Source organism: Euleptes europaea, chromosome 12 (assembly GCF_029931775.1).
Source record: "Euleptes europaea isolate rEulEur1 chromosome 12, rEulEur1.hap1, whole genome shotgun sequence".
NCBI classification, from domain to species: Eukaryota; Metazoa; Chordata; class Lepidosauria; order Squamata; family Sphaerodactylidae; genus Euleptes; species Euleptes europaea.
The window spans coordinates 66,022,731-66,041,671 of NC_079323.1; the positions used below are offsets into that span (position 1 = coordinate 66,022,731).

Below are 18,941 nucleotides of genomic sequence, written 5' to 3' on the forward strand. Positions count from 1 at the left end.
TTGGCAAGTCTAGGCCTGATGCATATTGGGACTACAGTGCACAGACTCCCCTGCACTATTTTCACAATTTGGACTGACCCTGAACTTACTGTCAGAGGTTCAGCTGCCTCAATATGTGGTTAATTATCACTATCTGTTAAATATAAGGCAAAACATTTCTAAAATCCAATGTGACAAGCCATCCAGTAAGAAAGAAATTGTCCCAAACATGGTTAATGAAATTAAAAAGAGGCAAGACGAATATTACACCAAAGAAGGAACAACAGAATTTGTGTATGTGTCTGTTGCAAAATAAATTAAAACAATTAACTGTCTAAAAGTACCTTTAAGTTAGGGTTGCCAAGTGAAAGGAAAAGGAGCCTGCTCTTACACCTGTAAGAGCCACTTGACGTACATCAGTGAAGTTTTTCTTAGCATAGAAATAATTATTATCTGCTGGTGTCTCTGTGTTGAGCTTATTAAAGGAACAGTTACATCAACACTCTGAAAAGTTTGCAGACCTGCTTTCAGTTTTGCTTAAAGCGGAAGGATTTCTTATTAAAAAGTCCTAAAATATTCTTTCAAAGGAACAAAAAACTCCTTAATTAGAGTGGCTGGTCTCTCTGAAAATATTCTTTTTCGGTATATGTCCTTTGCCATCTGACACAAATCCACATATAATGCTGAACTTGAATATTTGCTACAGAGGAAATAAAAACACAGCATTCATGTAAATATTCAAAGATATGCCTGGACATCTGTTCATCCCTTGATATACAGATTTCTATTGCAAGCTATTCACTTCCCACATCAATATTCTTCCCCTTGCGTTGAGAAATGTTATAATGTCTCATGAGGCAATCTCACTTCCTGGCAAAGGGATTGTGGTTTAACACCTGCATGATAAACAGACCTCTTATGAATAGTTTTCACCATCACTACATTTCTATTTATTTTATTTTATTCAATTTATACCTCACCCTTTGCCAGCTATGCCAGGCTCAGGGCGGTTCTATGCACCACACATCTGTTAAAAGCATGAAGCTTCATCAGGCAAAAGGTGGCAGCCTAGAATTTGTCCACAGCCTTGATGTGAAACCCATGTTTCTTCCACCTTCTTGTTCTCTCTCCCCTTGACCCATTTTATAGAGCATCACCATGGTTATGACAGCTTCTGGAATGAAAAATATCTTGCTAAGAATATCTTACCAGTCATGTAGTACAAATAGAGTACTACTATATTGCAATATATCACTTCTATATGTATGGATCACACTTCTGGGGCGAAACTGGGAGGGGCACACCTCTTAGGGCCAGTTCATAGATTACATTCAGCAGACGCAGACAATATTCTGCTCATGGATTTAAAGTATTGTGTGAATTTTCCCTCTCATATAGATTGCAGTGTTCATGCATGCAAAACACTTGCTCCAGGAGATCAATGAAAGGCATAAGAACTAAAGGTAATATATTAATCAGATTTATTTTCAAATAAGTGATTAGTTGAAACTAATAATCAATAAGTTATTAGATAAAACTACTGAAATGATTAGACCAATAAAAATTAGATGAAACTATTGAATTCTTTTGATTTGAATAACATTGGGCCATATGTACACATTTGTCAATTGATGAATTAATTGGATTAAATGTTGTAACCATAGGTCATAACATAACATATAACACAGCATAAACATCAGATATAAATACACACAAGAACACACCATAAGTAAGAAGAAGAAGAGTTGGTTTTTACAACCCACTTTTCTCTACCTTTTACAACCCACTTTTCTCTACCTTCCTCTCCCCACAACAGACACCTTGTGAGGTAGGTGGGGCTGAGACAGTTCCCAGAGAACTGGGGTTGGCCCACAGGTCACCCAGCTGGCTTCAAACCACCTTTGAGCTGATGTTTCCTGCTGATATTCTGCTGAAGCAGGTCTGCCTTCCATGTGGAAGATGCCACCTAATTTGGCATCATTTCCCCTGCCCTGATCTTCCCACAGGTGCTATTTCCTCCCCAGTGCTACCAGGAGGGGGCTTTTCTGGTCCTTTCTTAACCATGGTGATAGCTAGATTACTTTAGCCTGATAGGAGTCTAGCTATAAGCCTCCAACCCTTTTCATTGTTGAGATACACCTTTCTCTGTCTCCACAATAAAAGGGGCTAGACTTAATTTTTTTAAATGAAAGCTGAGATTTCAGAGGACCCAGTACAGAGATCTCCATAACCCTATAGAGATCTAGTTAGTGCTGATTAAAACAAACAAAAAAATAACACAAAAAGCCTCCCTGTGCATGAGAGAGGAAATGGTAGCTATGGGGCACCAGAACAGGGAAACTAGAGAATCCCAGCACCTGGGAAGCCCCCATTATTGGCAGCCACAGTGGCAATGGAAAACTAGAGGGGATCAATTGCTGTGTGGAAAAAACTCAGCTCAGCACTGCCTCCCTGGAGTCTCCCTTTGATTTATATAAAATAGCCTGAACTGAAGTGGCTCAAAAAGGAAGATTATATTTCCCCCCCGAACAGTCCTGAAAAACAGCCTATTTTACCTGTTGACTGATGGAATGTTGCTCCATATGTGTACAACATTCTGGATGGTGTCATTCTGCAGCTTGTACCTGACTACTGCTTCAGTCTTTTAAAGGAACAAAAGCATATGTACGCTTCAATAGTTGAAATGGCATACAATGCTAATAGCATACAATGCAAATGGCAAAAATGTTTCCCAGAAAGGTTTCAAGAGTGTAGGAGTGCATGGGCTCTGCAGTTTGCTCTTCCCATTTCTGTGTACTAGACTGAAACATTTTGATAAATGAAGAATAGCACACATGGTCACCGGTATGAAGAAACAGCTATGTGTTCTATGTAGTGTTACATAACCAATATGCTGTTCATATGGATTATGCCCAGAGTATGTTGATGTGGGTTGGGTTGGTGTGGATCCAGTACTGACAGCTTCCGTTTACATTGTTCCTTACTCTGCCCCAATCATGAACTCTACACATGGGGATGATGACTGCATAACCAGTTCATGATCGACACCTTGCACAACACACTTGCACAGTTTTAAAGCAGGGGAAATTCTGGTTTTATTCAGCTCCTGTGTTAATGGGCCATGTGGGAAGATGGTGCGTGGGTAGGCACTGACAGGCCCTGAAAGAGGGGCAGTGAAATGCTCAGTTACTGAACCAGTTAAGATTCATGGGTTTGAATTCCACAGAAGTCTAGTTAGAAATATTTCTGTGCCAACTGCATTCAGAGAACAGAGGGTAAAAGAGGTACCTATTATGATTCTCTTGAGGCTGTGACCTACTCATGCATGCCAATGTCACTTCCCCCTTGTTAATTTCCTCTTCCCAGTCTTGCTGTTGTTACTACATGACTCTTTGTCATGTGGCAAGTTCCCTTGCCAGCACCAGATATTCTATCCAAAGTTTGGAGGCTAGTGAGGAAACTATACATGACAGAGTGAGGTATCACATGGTAACTGTGAGGACATCTGCTGAATTGTTTCTTTCAACTCAGAATTGTTTCGTTCTACTCTGTTGTTAGGTCTGGCCCGTACAGCGGTCAGATCCTGGTTCAGGTTCTTGACATGTTTTAGGCCTGTCTTTGCTTTTCAGTTGCTCTGTGATTCTCACTCCCTGTTCCTCACCCCTCCTGAGTTCCGACCTTGAGTAGCTAACGGCCAGGCCGTGTTTAGATTCCTGTTTCACTCCTTCTTCCCTCCCTTCCCCTGTGCTCTATCATCTCACTGTTTCCCAGGCCGTTTGATCTTGCACCTGTGATGTAATCGTGTAACCATGCTTTAAGTTAGGCTTTGCAGCCCAGGTCTGTATTGGCAGCTTTGAAGCTGCATCCATGCTTATCCATGCTTACTAGATGCTCTCAATAAACGTTTACCTGCTTCTGACATGCCTGTCTGAGCGAGTGACTTTTTGAGACAACCTAGGTTGGCTTGAGGACCTGACAGTAACTAGAGGGAGATGTTATTGTGTATCGGTAGAAGGGACATCAAGGAAACTGCTGGAACATATGGGGGTAACACATAGACTAATCTTCAGACTGAATCCACACAGCAGTGACTATACTCTCAAAACAGTAACCAAACTGTGGCCAATCTGAAGCTCAGGAAAATCTTTCTGAAAAAGGCATGCCAGCCCCTGCTATGGTTGTCAGGTACCCCCTGGCCACCAGCAGGGGGTGGGGGTAGAACTGCCAGCTCTACATTGAGAAACTCGTGGAGATTTGGGGGTGGAGCCTGGGAAGGACAAGGACCTCATTGGGGTATGATGCCATAGAGTCCACCCTCCAAAGCATCCATTTTCTCCAGGGGAAATGATCTCTGTGGTCTGGAGATCAGCTGTAATTCTGGGAGATCCCTAGCCCCATCCTGGATGCCCACCATTGGGAAACTATTACTTCATAGGTAACCTGGACCATTTTTAACCACAGTGTAAAAATTACAGCTTTAGAAAAGTAATGAATAAATTGCACTCTGCCAATGCTCAGAGATTACCTTAAAATGCCTTTATATATATATACATAGGTGATGGCATCCTGATGACTGCTCAGGATCAGATGGAACTTTAGAACTATCTAAGCCCTTACTTCCAGCTGAACTAAGATCCACCCATGACACCCCGGATATTACAGGAGTTATACACTGTGACTCGGCTGGAGTAGAGTCTAACAGGCCTAATCACTATGAGCCTCTACTTGGGGTGACCAGTACTAAAACCATCTCTATGAATCTCCCGTCAACAGAGACTTTTAAAAGGGACCTGACTGAGGCTATTGCACCCTCTAACTTAACCTTTTCCTTTGCAGATGGTAACCCAGATGAACCTGTCTCCTTGGGTCTAACCCAGTTATCTCCCAGTGTTCCTTCTAAGAACTATAGGAATGGATGTGTCCTTAACAGTTCCGGTAAAACTCCTGACCAACTCATTGAATTAGATTGACTACCAGGTTCTTCTGATCCCCCACCTGTTAAGTTAATTTCCTGGAATATAGCTAGGTGGAGGAATAAAGAAAGAAACCATGAATTCTTCTACAGGTGACAGCCTTTTTACCCAATCCTCTGCACTGCTATCTGTGGGAGAAGACCCTCATAAGCTGAGACTGTTGGCTTGTTCAAGTTGCAGCTCAGTAAAGCCCATTTCTACATCTCTGTGACGTGTACATAATGATGGCATTGGTGGAAGTGGTAATTGTTTATGCGGGTAGTGACATCCCCTGTCATGTTTGTAGCACTTGCAAACTACACTACTGAAAATCAGACAGAAAAAAGCAAATAATCTACTCAGTAAAATGCTTGAAAGCAACTTGTATTGCCATATTTACCTTTAAAAACCGACAGGCTGCATCCCTGGTTTCTTCTTCCAGGACCAAATTATCAAGAAACATCCAGAAAAAAGGCCTGCTTCTTTCTGGGGGTCTGCTATATTGAAGAATACGAATGTACTGATACATATACCAGGCTAGAGAGGAAAATAAGCCAAAAGAAGATAGTCTCTGAAAATGATCTTTGGAAGTGAATTACAAGTCATTTTTCTTAAACACACACAAAGCAGTTTCCTCTGATGAGAACATTTGCCCAAGACAATGATCATTTTTTCATGGAGGTTTGAAGCGGTTTCACTTTTGTTTTGCAACGTTGCTAATTTTTGATTTTTCATGACTGCTTCGAATTTGTGGGGAAAAAACTGCTTCATCCCCGCATCAAGTCAAACCTGTTTTGGTCTGTTCTTTCCTTTTGCTACGCAGTTTTTGGCGCAGATCTCCATGAAAAATTTCCTGAGGTTAGATGTATTCTCCCCGCCCATGCAGGCAAATTTCTCCTCCCCGGCACACGAACAGCGATTGGACAAGGAGTTTTGTGCTCCGGCAAGTATCGCAGGCCGCCATTCCACCTCCGCAGAAGTCTTCCAGCCAGAGATGTGTGCGTTTCCTCTTCATAGGAGTGCCGGGTAGCTGCTGCAGATCACACTCGTTGTTCTTCGGAGAGTACCGTGACTTTGCTTGCGGGGGGTATGTTTAGGGGACCGCACCCGGGGGACAGCCTCCCTCCAAAGCAGGACAGATCAGCATGCTGCGAAGGGAAGGGAGAGTGTTTGGCCATTTATGCATGGGAGGTTTTGCCTTGGGTTTGCCACTCTTTAGATGTACATTTCCCCATTCAAATTCTCAAAACTCTCCTTTGGGGGCTTATTGTTGAGTTTTGAGAATTCGGATGGGGAAAATGTGCATCCTGAGAGTGGCAAATCCAAGGCAAAACTCCCATCACCCTTCTGAGGAGGGGTGGCCAGTCTGCTCTGGGTCTCCCTTCTCTCCCCCCCCCCCCCCATGCATCCCCAACCTGGTAAAAGAACAGAACAAAGGAACTATGGAAAACTTGGGAAAGTGTGCGGATTGGCATGCTGCAAAGGGAAGGGAAGGGAGAGTTTGCATCCAGAGAGCGGCAAATCCAAGGCAAAACTCCCCATACATTCGGTTGCACGAAAGTGCAGTCGAGCGGTTTTGTCTCCTGAGCGCTCGCCATCAAGGCTCGCCCCCAAGGCTGCCAGCCCTCTTGGATGGAAGTTCCTGGCACTGGACAGCCGGAGCTGTACTGGGGGGGGGGGGCACAGCGATGACCGTCTGTCAAAGTCTGGGAAAGGGGGGGGAGCGTCGCCAAGTATGGGGGTGGGGGGAAACAGGGAGCATGGTAAATAGAAAAATTATATAAGGAAACGAGGGACTGGTGCTTGTTTTTCTGTGCTGGGGCCGTGCCCACAGAGGTGAACCGCACAAGGTAATCCGCTGGGTGGAGTTGGGGCAGAGTTGGGGGCGGGCCTAAACAATGAGCTTATCAGAAGGGGAGGGCTCCAGCAAAGGGGCAGACCAAACCGTTGTAGAATACTGCCTGCTTTGTTCCCATGAGAAACCAAAACTGCTTCAGAATTGACGGGGATGATCCACGGCCATGAAAAAAAAATTTAAATCTTTTTTTTTTTTTTTGCTCCACGGCAAGAGAGAAGCAAAATCTACCATGAAAAGTTGCCCAATAAGAAAGTCAGGGTAATTGGTTGGCTGAGGATTCACCAGTGGCAGCTAATAGTTAAGAGATTGTCTCTTGATTGCTGGGGGGATCTCTCTGTGAATGAGAAATCCCCAAGTGCTTGGAAAAAGTGATACCTCTCTAGCTGAAGGAAGAGGGCCGGTATATATTTAAGACAGAAACAAGAGTGTGTGGTTTTGAAGAACTGGAGACAGAGATGAAAGTTTCTAGCTGGAGTTAGCTGAAACTAGGGGTGCAGTCTTGCCTGATCTTCCGAATTGCTCCCTAGGGATCTGGTAGAGTTATGCCCATTTACTTACACCTGGGTTTTATTTGTATATTTGTCACCAAAGCAAATAAGTCCCTAGTGCTCTCTCAGCAAAAGGAAATGAGTAGCAATGCCCCTGGGGTTTTGCAATGTGCAGGGAAGTGAGAACATACAATAGTGTTTAGGATCGGAGTGTTTGTCTAACCTGCTTTATATCAGCATGATAATAATACTATAAACATTGTAAAGCACTTTGCCATGACAAATGCCACTAAATAGCTACAGTTTCATGTATAAAATTATATTGTATACTTTACCGGGTGGATGTTCATGTGAATTTCCAAGTGGAGGTGTAGAGCCAAATATAACATCAAACGAGCCCCATTCCTCTATCTAATAAATGTCACAAAGCAGTTTCAGATTACGGAATGGAGGAGGAGAACCTTTCATGTTGTGGTCTTTCATGCAGTTTAAAAACTTAGAAGTGCACAAGTTGGCTTCACTGACATTCAGACGAGCAACAGAACTTCTGCCATTTCCTTATAATCAAATAAAACTGAACCTGCTGACTAGGCTGTATCTAACCACACTGTTATTAACTGTTCTAACTAGCTCAATATTAGTCCTTTGTGAAAAATCTTGTGACTAAGCAACTGTCAGCGGCCATGAGCATTATGGAGCTTGATCACGGGGTGTCAATTTGAGCAACAGTAATTCTGAATGCACTCTGTTTTGAGCCTAAGGCTGGAATCCTGAAGCGCGCGCGCGGGGGGGGGGGGTAAAGCTCCTTAGGAGCCAGATTGACCCTGCGCTGGCAGAAGTGCCCATTTAACCAGGGATAAAGGGCACTTACGCATAAATAAAAAATTATCTATTTATTTATTTACAAAGGACCATTATTTATATTACTTGACCACTGAGGAAGGCCAGTGGACCAAAACACGTGCGGTCAGGGTAGGGTTGCCAGGTCCCTCTTTGCTGAGGAGGGCAGGTTTGGGGAGGGGAGCAACTTCAATGCCATAGAGTCCAATTGGCAAAGCTTCCATTTTCTCCAGGGGAACTGATCTCTATCAGCTGGAGTTCAGTTGTAATAGCAGGAGATCTCCAGCTAGTACCTGGAGGTTGGTAACTATATAAACAACAGCACGCGGCTCATGAAAATACCGTCAACATTTACTGACTGGTTCATATATGTACAATAAAGGAAACTTATAAACAAGCTTTTTAAGTATTAGAAAAACCAAAATCAAAATTCCCCCGTAGGGTTATAATTATCACCCAAGTCCGGAAAATGTCCTGAAGAGTGGGTTACGTCACCCTTTAAGTCAGTCCAAATAATATCCAACGGAAAAGTGGTAAGCAGTTCAAAATGATAAGTTCCTCAAATTCCGAAAGTCAGGCTGCCGCCGTCCAATAGGGGAGGAAACAAAATGGCGAACGGAGCAAGAGACGACCCCTCTAGATCTGTGGCCGTTTCGCGAAGTGTAGCTTGTTCAGTCACATTTCTTTAAATTATAAGTGGGCAAGCAAGCCTCTAAAAATATATACATGCACATAATAAGATGTGGAGCCTATATAAGTTAAGGAAATCAGCTCTACATCTTTCAACTTCAAATATCAGTTGAATTTCTTTAGTAACTGTTCTTCTTATAATATTGTTTACGCAATTTCTTGCCCATGTTCTCTGATTTATATAGGCTCCACAACGAGACAATTGAAATTAAGAATTGGGGAGCACAGGGCGCGCGTTCGCGCGAAAGTCCTGGATGCCCCCCTCACTGGACACTTTTTGGGAAAGGGACACTCAGCCGATGATATAAGATTTTTTGCCTTATGGAAGTTTAAACCACAACCGCACAAAATTCCAGATGTTACAAGAATACTCCACAGACAAGAAATGAAACTGATTTTTTTATTCAAAACTCTGGCACCATCAGGATTGAACGACTTTGATCTGGCGTGTTTTCTGTAACTTTAAGATAGAGATAACACAGTACATCTGGCATCTGCTAGTGCTAGCAATAAATCAGGAACCTTTCTAGCTAGTAATCAACCTCACAGAGGCACAGAGAGCCCGTAGGGGTCTTACTCTTCTCCAACATGGTAAGCTTGCATTTGTTTAGCACGCTATGCTGTTAATATTTTTTTGATTATTGTAATCTTATTATGTGCATGTATATATATTTTAGAGGCTTGCTTGCCCACTTATAATTTAAAGAAATCTGACTGAACAAGCTACACTTCGCGAAACTGCCACAGATCTAGAGGGGTCGTCTCTTGCTCCATTCGCCATTTTGTTTCCTCCCCTATTGGACGGCGGCAGCCTGACTTTCGGAATTTGAGGAACTTATCATTTTGAACTGCTTACCACTTTCCCATTGGATATTATTTGGACTGACCTAAAGGGTGACGTAACCCATTCTTCAGGACATTTTCCGGACTTGGGTGATATTATAACCCTACGGGGGAATTTTGATTTTGGTTTTTCTAATACTTAAAAAGCTTGTTTATAAGTTTCCTTTATTGTACATATATGAACCAGTCAGTAAATGTTGACGGTATTTTCATGAGCCGCGTGCTGTTGTTTATATAGTTATCAGACTTCATATTCAGCATAGGTTTTTGGTTTAATTAGAAAGTACCTGGAGGTTGGCAACCTTACATCAGGGTCCATAATGGTCCTTTGTATTGATATATGCAAAGGCTATTATTTGGGTCAAGATATACGTTTTTAAGGAATATCGTAATATATATATATATATATTCCTAGATTTGTTTACGTGTATGCTTTCAACTTATAGATATTAAGCCCATATGTTTATATTGTCTTAACCTTTTTGGTTCTTAATTTAAGAATTGTTATTCAACCCCTGAAGCTGATCAAAAGGATGACAGTGATCAAGACACCACTCAATGGGGGGAAAGGCCATTCCTGAGAAGCCGAGAATGCACTTTGAGTTCTCTCTGTGTGACTGTAGTATATGAACAAATCTAGTGCCAAAATACACTACAGACAGTGATTTCTTATTTGTTATCGCAGCCTACTCCCCACTGTCCCTTGGCTGAGTCACCTCAGCTAGGCTTCATTATGTTTTCATTTCTGGAGGTACCAGGTGGAGGCAGAAGGCCCATCCCTCAAGCAGTGAAAAGAAATACCCTGCAGTCATGTGCTTTCCTTTACTGCTTGTGCACCTGCCTCCTTCCGCTACTGGGAATAATAATGTCTCTTCGCTGAGTACCTGGGATGGTTTACCCAGCAAGACAAACAGCAACCGCCCAGACCATTTCAGGTCAGGAAAATGTTGTGGGGAGGATGTCTAAAGCCTCTTCTTCATGCATACCACAGTTGTGATCTGAGTTGGGCACTGCACATGTGGTAATTGAGGGGACCCTTCAAATCCCTCATGACTGTTACACAGGCCCCTGGACCCAACCTGAGAACTCCATAATGTGTGAAGAGCATATTCTCCAATAGACGGATGGGCAAGAGGTGACAGTAACACAGTGGCCAGTGGTTGTAGCATATATCTATGTTGGATTTGCTTATATGCTAAAATCATACGTAAAGACAGACTTAGCTACAGCCATCTTGCAGCTTTCTTTCCCCCATTCTTTCATAAGTCATTCAGACAAAAACTACTTGCACATTTCCTCTTGTATCTCCAAAACAAAAAGTCCCAACAAATTTTTTTTTTAAAAGAAAGCTGGGAATTCAGAGTGGGGCATGATATATTTCTGAGGGAATATCAGCCTGAGATATGTTTCTTGTAGGTACAGGCCTGCTTTTAAATGTAGAATCTTTCTGGGGTTAGTTAGTTTCAATTCCATTTCCACTAGCTCTTAGAGATCCCTAACTGCAGTTAACCAGGTTCTCATGGAAGAGGGAAGGAGTCCTAACTTGTCTTACTAGTGTAGATGGCAGTCAAAACAGGATACTCTATAATTTACTTAAAGTATGTACCTCTTTCCATTTAAAATCTCAAAGGAATAAGACTATATAGACACCTCCCCACATCTCAAATAGCTTGTCGCAGTTCTGATGTACTCAAGTATTTAGTGCGTATTTGTAATAATTTTCAGAGCAGATCTGTTTTACTGCAACCCAAATCTGCTTATGTCCCTTCCTCAGCAGATAGTTAAATACAGTTAATTGTTTCCCCCAGAAAAAATCCTTGTAATTTTTTGAAAGGCTTGCTCATATAGCATAATGCCTGGGAGGTTCAGCTCTGGGTTGGCCCTGAATGTTCTCAATGCTTCTCCAGTCTTTCTTGGAACAAGGATGACTACTTCTTTAAAAAAAAAAAAAAGAGAGAGAGAATAGTTTTTCCAGTCTTTAGTTTTTCTAGCCCATGTAAAGGTTTACCAGTTGTCACTGGAACCAGTTCACATGCAAACACATGATAAGAAACTTTCCCTGAAACTTTAGGTTGCATCACCTATCAAATATGTGCCAAGAGCACACTATCAAGAGCACAATACAGCAATACATGAAGAGCACAATACAACAAAATTAGTGGAACTTAAATTAGTTGCAACTAAATCCTCTTTCATTGCTTTCAAAACTTTTTAGGATGGACAGCCCATTCCTAAGCGAGCTGTTACGATGGTGGCCGGGAGTGGCCCAGCCACGCCGCCTCCTGTGAGGATTCCCAGCTGCAAAACAGAACAATAAATGCAGTGAACAATACAAACCCCCAAAATCGGCCCATTGAACCCAGTGAGGCTGTGCCACCAAAAAAGGTGCTGTAGCAACGTCGCAGTATAAGGGGGCATTCTCGGGGCAAAAGGGGTTAGGAAGCTGCCTAACAGCAGCTCCACCCCCAGGAACGCCCAGGGAATGCCTTGCAGGACACCAGTGCAGGCAGCTGCATCGCTGGAACAGGGCCAGGACACTGCAGCAGCAGCTGCCTCGCTGCCACCAGTGTCCAGGGGGACCAGTGTAAGTTGCCCTACATCAGCATCTGCGCCAATTTGCACTGTGCAAGTGGCACGGACACCGGTGAAGGGGGTCATGTCAGTTCCTGTGCAGTTCTGCCCCCCCTTCAGGATTGCATTCTTAGTGAGGTGTGCCTAAAAGAGAAACTGCGTGATAGAATAGTAGGACTGGGAGTGAGGAGACCTATCCCTACTTGGCCATGATGCTCACTTTGGCCATTCACACTTCTCCATCATAACTGATCTCTCAGGCTGGTTTGTAAGGATAAAAGGGGGAATGGAGAACCATGTATGGGGGGGAGGAGATAAAAATAGGATAAACAAGCAATGAAAACAGATGTCCAAGCATCTCCCCCATATAATTTTTCATTAATCCTAGAGTCTCCTGTGAGATTACTATTTATTAGACTGATCAAAAGGCCAGTGAAATTCATGGAAAAGGTATTGGAGAACACAGTTATCCACATTTCTGTCTTATTAAAATTAAGGCGTTTTAAGTGCATATAATTCTGTGGGATAGTGACCACTGACTTCAGTGGGCATTTCAGACTCATTTGTCAGGCCTACTCACTGAGTCTCAAATAGTTTCGTTTTCTCACAGACTTTCCTCCACAGATTGTTCAAGGACTGTTTTCCCTAAACTGCATTCCTGCTCCCTTTGAAGCTAGCTAGTGCCCATGGGAGCTGGGATGCCTCTAGACTGTTTGAAGTAATCTCATGAGACTGTAATCTCATGAGACTGTATTGCTGAACGCTTTTTTCAATGTTCTTATATTATCAAGTGCATGCCATTTGCCCCCATTGCTGTCTTTGGACTTTTAAGCTCTGCTTGCCTGTGATACCATTAAACCAACTCTTTTGGACTACTCAGTCTCCTGTTGTGGCTTTTGGTTGTCGTTGGGACAAGTGCTTACATTAAGACAGCAATCGCACCTCTCTTATCTGTCAGGCTAGAGCCCGGAGGGTTTGCCTGCCACTCAGATCGGAGCTAGGATGGTGCTCTCCGAGTGACCTACCCGTGGCTGGAGCCCCGCGCGGTTCACCCGGACCCGGGTGAGAGCGGATCTGCTCCCCGGGTGGTGGGTTCCTACTAGGAGCCCTGGAAGGTTTCCATCCTTGGTCCCTTCCTTTAGGATCAGCGGCTGATGACCCTGAGCTCGTACGGGACGTTATAGCTGAGCTACATCGAACTGATGCGGAAGTTAACTGCCTGACTGGACTTGTTCATGCTCAGTGGCGTTCTCTAGCCGCGACGGTCCCCTGGACGTCTGACATTGCGGATACCAGCGCCTGCCAAGACCTCCACACCCTTGACTGGTTGCTGGAAGATGCTCGATTGGTGGCAGAGGATTTAGAATTGTTGACTAGCCTGTTGGCCGGACTAACTGCCAGTGAAACGCAGACTCTGACTGCGGTCCCGACCCGTCCTGCCAGGTCTTCAGACATGGCGACCCCGGTCACACCAGCCCCCGAGCTCTGCCAAGCGGAGGCACAAGCGGTGGCCACACGGGTGGCTGCCCTTTTTCAGGGCCATACTGCGGCCACTATTTCGGTGGCTGAGCTCACGAAACTCCTGACCCCCGACTTCGGTGCTGGTGCGGCGGCCTTGGCGGTACAGATTCAACCAATGTTGGATCTGACAGATCCCGCTGAACTCCTATACACTTTGGAACTGGAGGCCCTTCCACTCATTACCACAGCACTGACTGCCCAGTTAGAAGCTGACCAGGCCCTGGTCGAGTGCAAAAGAGCGGAGGAGCAGCACGAGCAGCGGCTGACGCCGCGGCGAAAGCTCGGGCTGAACAGGAGGAGAGGGAACGCTTAGCTGTAGAGCAGGCATGGGGCGGCACGCACCCCCGACAACCCGGGGGTTATGAGCTACCCCCGTTCTCCCCGTCTTTCGTCCCTTCGCGTAGCGTTCAACGCTCCCGCAGGTTGGCAGGAACTTTGCCTGAGATACCAGACGATTCCGACGAGGAGGACCTATACAGTGGGGAGTCTCTCTGGGCCGCTAATTTACGGGTCAGCCAGTCCCGCCGGGCTGGCAGCACCGGCAACGAGGTGTTTTTGCTGCGAAACCAAAATCTGGACCTTATGGAACAGGTGGCGCGCTTACAGGACCAACTGACCCTGGTACTCAGAGACAATGACCAGTTACAACGGGCCCAAACTGCGCCCGTTGCCCCAGCTCCCGTAACACCGCAGCAGCCACCGCAGCAACCACCGCAACAACCGTCGCAGCAACCTCCTGGCGGAGGCCCCGCAGCTCCTGGTGGGGGTCCCGTTGCTCCTGGCGGAGGACCCATAGTCCCTGGCAGAGTGCCTGTTGCACCTGCCTTACCGGTACTACCGGGTGCACCGGGGTTACCTGGAGCCCCAGTTCCTGGATACCTGCCTGTACCCCCAATACCATGGAGGCAACCGAAGTTGAAGATTACTTATGACGGCTCAGTTGAAACTTTGCCCCATTTTTTACATCATGTGGATAGTTATATGAGGGAGCAAAGACAATTCTTCCCTACCGAAGATAGCCGCGCTCGTTTCGTTGCCTCCCTGCTAACAGAAAAAGCGGCCGATTGGATGATTCTCCAGTTCGATACGCGGTCCTGCTCCATTCGCTCCCTCAACAACTTCATGTTCGCCTTGAGAAGGCGCTTCGAGGATCCCTTCATGGGAGAGAGAGCCAAAGCGGAACTTTTGCAACTCAGGCAAGGCTCCTCTCAGGTTCGGGAATTCACAGATTAATTCCAACGACTCGCGAGTAAAGTAGTGGACTGGCCTGAAGCTACTCTTATCCATTACTTCTGAGAAGCTTTGCCCCCGGACATTTTAAACTGGTCTTATATGCGAGGCGACCCCGATACCCTGGAGGATTGGATTCTACTGGCCGAAGAAGTAGAAAGTCGCCGACAGTTTGTTTCCCTGGTTCGAAATCGGGCCAAAGAGAGGGGTAGTCAAAAACCTCCCCCCAAACCTTCGTTTCCCAACCCGCGGAGACCAACCCAACTCCCTTTGGATCGCGAGATCCGATTCCAGAGAGGAGCCTGTCTCGTTTGCGGTGTTATGGGCCACTTTGCAGCGGCTAGCCCTCAACGTCCAGACCCCACTTGATCTGGCGTACCGCCTTGAGCTCGAGGGCGACCTCAACGCAGAGGCACCGCGGCCACCCGCAGCGCAGCGCAGGGACGACCCACACCCTCTGCACTTCACATCAGGGAATCGTCTAGTCTCCTTGCACCCATCGACCCCGTAGGGTCTTGGATTACAAGTGCCCCATTGGGGGACAGCTCTCCTTCTTCCGACAAAGATCATCAATGGAATTCCCCAGCTCTAAATCTGGAATCTCCTCTTGACCTGTCAAAAAATGGACATGGTCTGTGGTGAGTGGAGCGTCCCCACAGACCCCTGCGGAAAACCCTGCAAAACCCAAGGCTCCTGTCATGGTGAGTGAAGTCGAAAATACTGTGTATGTGGATGTAGTGTTACAACACTATAAAAAGGGCCCCCGGTTACATGTCAAAGCACTCATAGATTCCAGCTGCGGGCGCTCTTTAATCAATGAGGCCACGTTTGCAGCTCTACAAGTCGAATCTGAAAGCCTACCGGCTCCCGTCCAATTCGCCCAAATGGACGGTAGCCACTTTAAAGGGGGGCCAGTTGACCGTCGCACACGGGGAGTGGTGATGGGCATCGGTTCCCATTGGGAGCAAATAGACCTTACCATTGCTCCAGTCCGTTACGAAGTCATTTTGGGAATTAACTGGCTCAAAAGGCACAGTCCTTTCATAGACTGGGAGGCTGACACTATTGCCTTTCCCAACCCTAAGTGTGACCAACATTGACACGAGGTCGCGGTTGCTCCTCCACCCGCCCCAGCCTTAACCTCCGATACTCAACCGTCGACCCAATTACCCGAGGCATACCGAGACTTTGAGGATGTTTTTGATGTAAAAGAATGCAATGCATTACCCCCCCCACACACACACCGTACTATGGACTGTGCAATCGAAGTGGTGGGAGACTGCAAACTGACTAAAAGCAAGATTTACCCTATGAGCGTTTCTGAACGCACCGTGCTGCGAGACTTTTTAGACAAAAATCTTGCTCGGGGGTTCATTCGACCGTCAACTGCTCCCAACTCAGCCCCTGCTTTCTTCGTCCGTAAAAAGACAGGTGACTTGCGCTTGTGCATTGACTTTCGAAAACTCAACGCAGTCACCCAAGCCAATGCCTACCCCATTCCGCTGATCTCAGACATCTTAGGACAACTAAGGGAGGGGCGCATTTTCACCAAACTGGACTTGGTTGAAGCTTATTACCGGGTCCGGATTCGTGACGGGGATGAACCCCTCACAACCTTCTCTAGCTGCTTCGGAATGTATGAATTTCTGGTGATGTCTTTTGGATTAAAAGGGGCCCCGGGGGTCTTCATGCAACTCATTAACGAGATCCTCCATGATTTATTATATCGGGGCGTGGTGGTTTATCTTGATGATATCCTTATTTACTCTAATTCCATGGATGAACATATTACTCTGGTCAGAGAAGTGTTACTACGTCTCAGAAACAATCAGCTCTACGCTAAGTTATCTAAGTGTGAGTTCCACCAAGAGCAATTAACCTTCTTGGGATACATAGTTTCACATCAGGGCCTTACCATGGACCCTACTAAGATACAATCTGTACTTGATTGGGCTCCTCCCTCCACCCGCAAGCAGGTGCAGCAGTTTCTCGGCTTCACCAATTTTTACTGTGGTTTCATTCCCAACTTTGCTCAAGTGGCACTGCCACTCACCAACCTCCTTAATACTAAGGGTAAAGGGGTCTCTGCCACGTTGCCCACCTCCAAGGTGCATTGGACAGATCAATTTCAAACTGCCTTTGCAACTCTCAAACAGCTTTTTACTTCTGAACCGGTGCTGCAGCATCCCGATCCAAACCAAATATTCATTGTACAAGTAGATGCATCTGACGTAGCTATGGGGGGGGGGGGCTCTTTTGCAAAGAGGACCAGACAGTCTTCTTCGCCCCTGTGCTTATTTTTCAAAAAAAATTGCGCACTCTCAACTAAACTGGCCGATTTGGGAAAAGGAAGCTGCAGCCGTCCATCATGCCCTTACTACGTGGAGGCAGTTCCTGGAAGGTTCCAGGGCCCCCTTTGAAGTCTGGACCAATCACAAAAATCTAGAAGCCCTCACGGGGGCCCACAAACTGTCCACAAAACAACAACGTTGGGCTGACTTCTTTGCTCAATTCCGTTTTGTGCTCAAGCATGTGCCTGGAAAGCAAAACGTGCTAGCTGATGCTCTTTCCAGGCTTCCCCAGTATCCGGTGAAACTCGACCGTCCTACGGTCTCCTTATTCACCCCAGCGCAAAGGGGAGCTCTACCAGTTCTAGCTGTACAGACTCGGTCCCAAACTCTGCTCCAGTCCCAGCCCCAAGCAGCGGACAGGAAAGCATCTGTCAAGAAGAAACCAACTCCCTCATCTGACCCACCATCCCCCCCTCCATCCCATCACCACTGCCAGCAGCTCCTCTACGGGGGGGGGGGTTGATCCTGTCCGGCTCCTTCCTGGACTCTCTCCGTGCTCAGTGCCTAGCCAAATGCACTACTCAGGCACCGCCCTCAGGCCTGCTAGAATGGGGTGGTTGTTGGTACAAAGACTCTAAATTATACGTGCCTAAAACACTTCGAAAAGAGATCCTGCAAATGGCCCATGGAGCCAAAACGGCAGGACACTTCGGATTCTTAAAAACCCTTCACTTGTTGAGCAGGCAATTTTGGTGGGCGGGCATGTGTACTGACGTGGATTCCTTCATTCGCAGCTGCCCCATCTGTGCCACTGTCAAACGATCCCAAGGCAAACCCCCTGGACTATTGCAACCGCTAGAGGTGCCCACCAAGCCCTGGGAAATAATTGCTATGGATTTTATGACTGACCTCCCGCTCAGCGAAGGGAAAACTGTTCTGTGGGTTATTACTGACTTGTTTTCCAAACAGGTACATCTAGTTCCGTGTGCAGGCATACCCTTGGCCCCGAAGTTGGCCCGCCTCTTTATGTCACATGTTGTCCACTTGCATTCCTTCCCGCGTAAGATAATAAGCGACCACGGGGGGACCTACGTAGCTAAGTTTTGGAAAGCCTTTCTCAAGTGGGTGGGGGTGGAACAGGGTTTGTCTAGTGCCTTTCACCCTTAAACGGATGGGCAAACTGAACGTGTAAATGCTGTACTGGAATGTTATTTGTGGTGTTATGTCAACTATCACCAAGATGATTGGGTTGAACTTTTGCCTTTTGCTGAGTATGCCTACAATAATGCTGTGCACCAATCTACAGGTTTTAGCCCATTTTATGCTGTGTATGGTCAAGATTTCAGTCCTATTGGTCATGTTAATGTTGCGGGGGAGGAGGGAAGTGATGATGTAGCCTCTTGGGCTTGAGCTATCCATACCACCTGGCCCTGGCTGGTAAAAAATTTAGAAAGGGCCAAACACAAATATAAAGCTCAAGCAGATAAACATCGCTCTCCCAGCAAAGACTTCCAGATTGGAGACCTAGTGTACCTATCCACCAAGAATCTACGGTCCACCCGGCCATGTGGTAAGCTCAGTGCCAAGTACGTGGGGCCGTATCCCATTGCTCGACTGATTAACCCAGTCACTGTGGAACTGACCCTCCCTAAAACCCTGAGGTGCATCCATCCTGTCT

General features: G+C 46.0%; 1 protein-coding gene across 1 annotated transcript in view; it reads right to left on the reverse strand.

Annotated features, from left to right (window-relative positions):
* Positions 1-537: 537 nt before the first annotated feature.
* Positions 538-18,941, reverse strand: part of DNMT3L (DNA methyltransferase 3 like) — a 35,807-nt gene continuing 17,403 nt past the window's right edge. The window contains exons 7-10 of the mRNA XM_056858243.1: positions 7,613-7,688; positions 5,332-5,468; positions 2,535-2,620; positions 538-679 (exon numbers count right to left, since the gene is read on the reverse strand). Coding sequence (XP_056714221.1) covers positions 538-679; positions 2,535-2,620; positions 5,332-5,468; positions 7,613-7,688 — 441 coding nt within the window. The remainder of the gene's footprint in view (positions 680-2,534; positions 2,621-5,331; positions 5,469-7,612; positions 7,689-18,941) is intronic.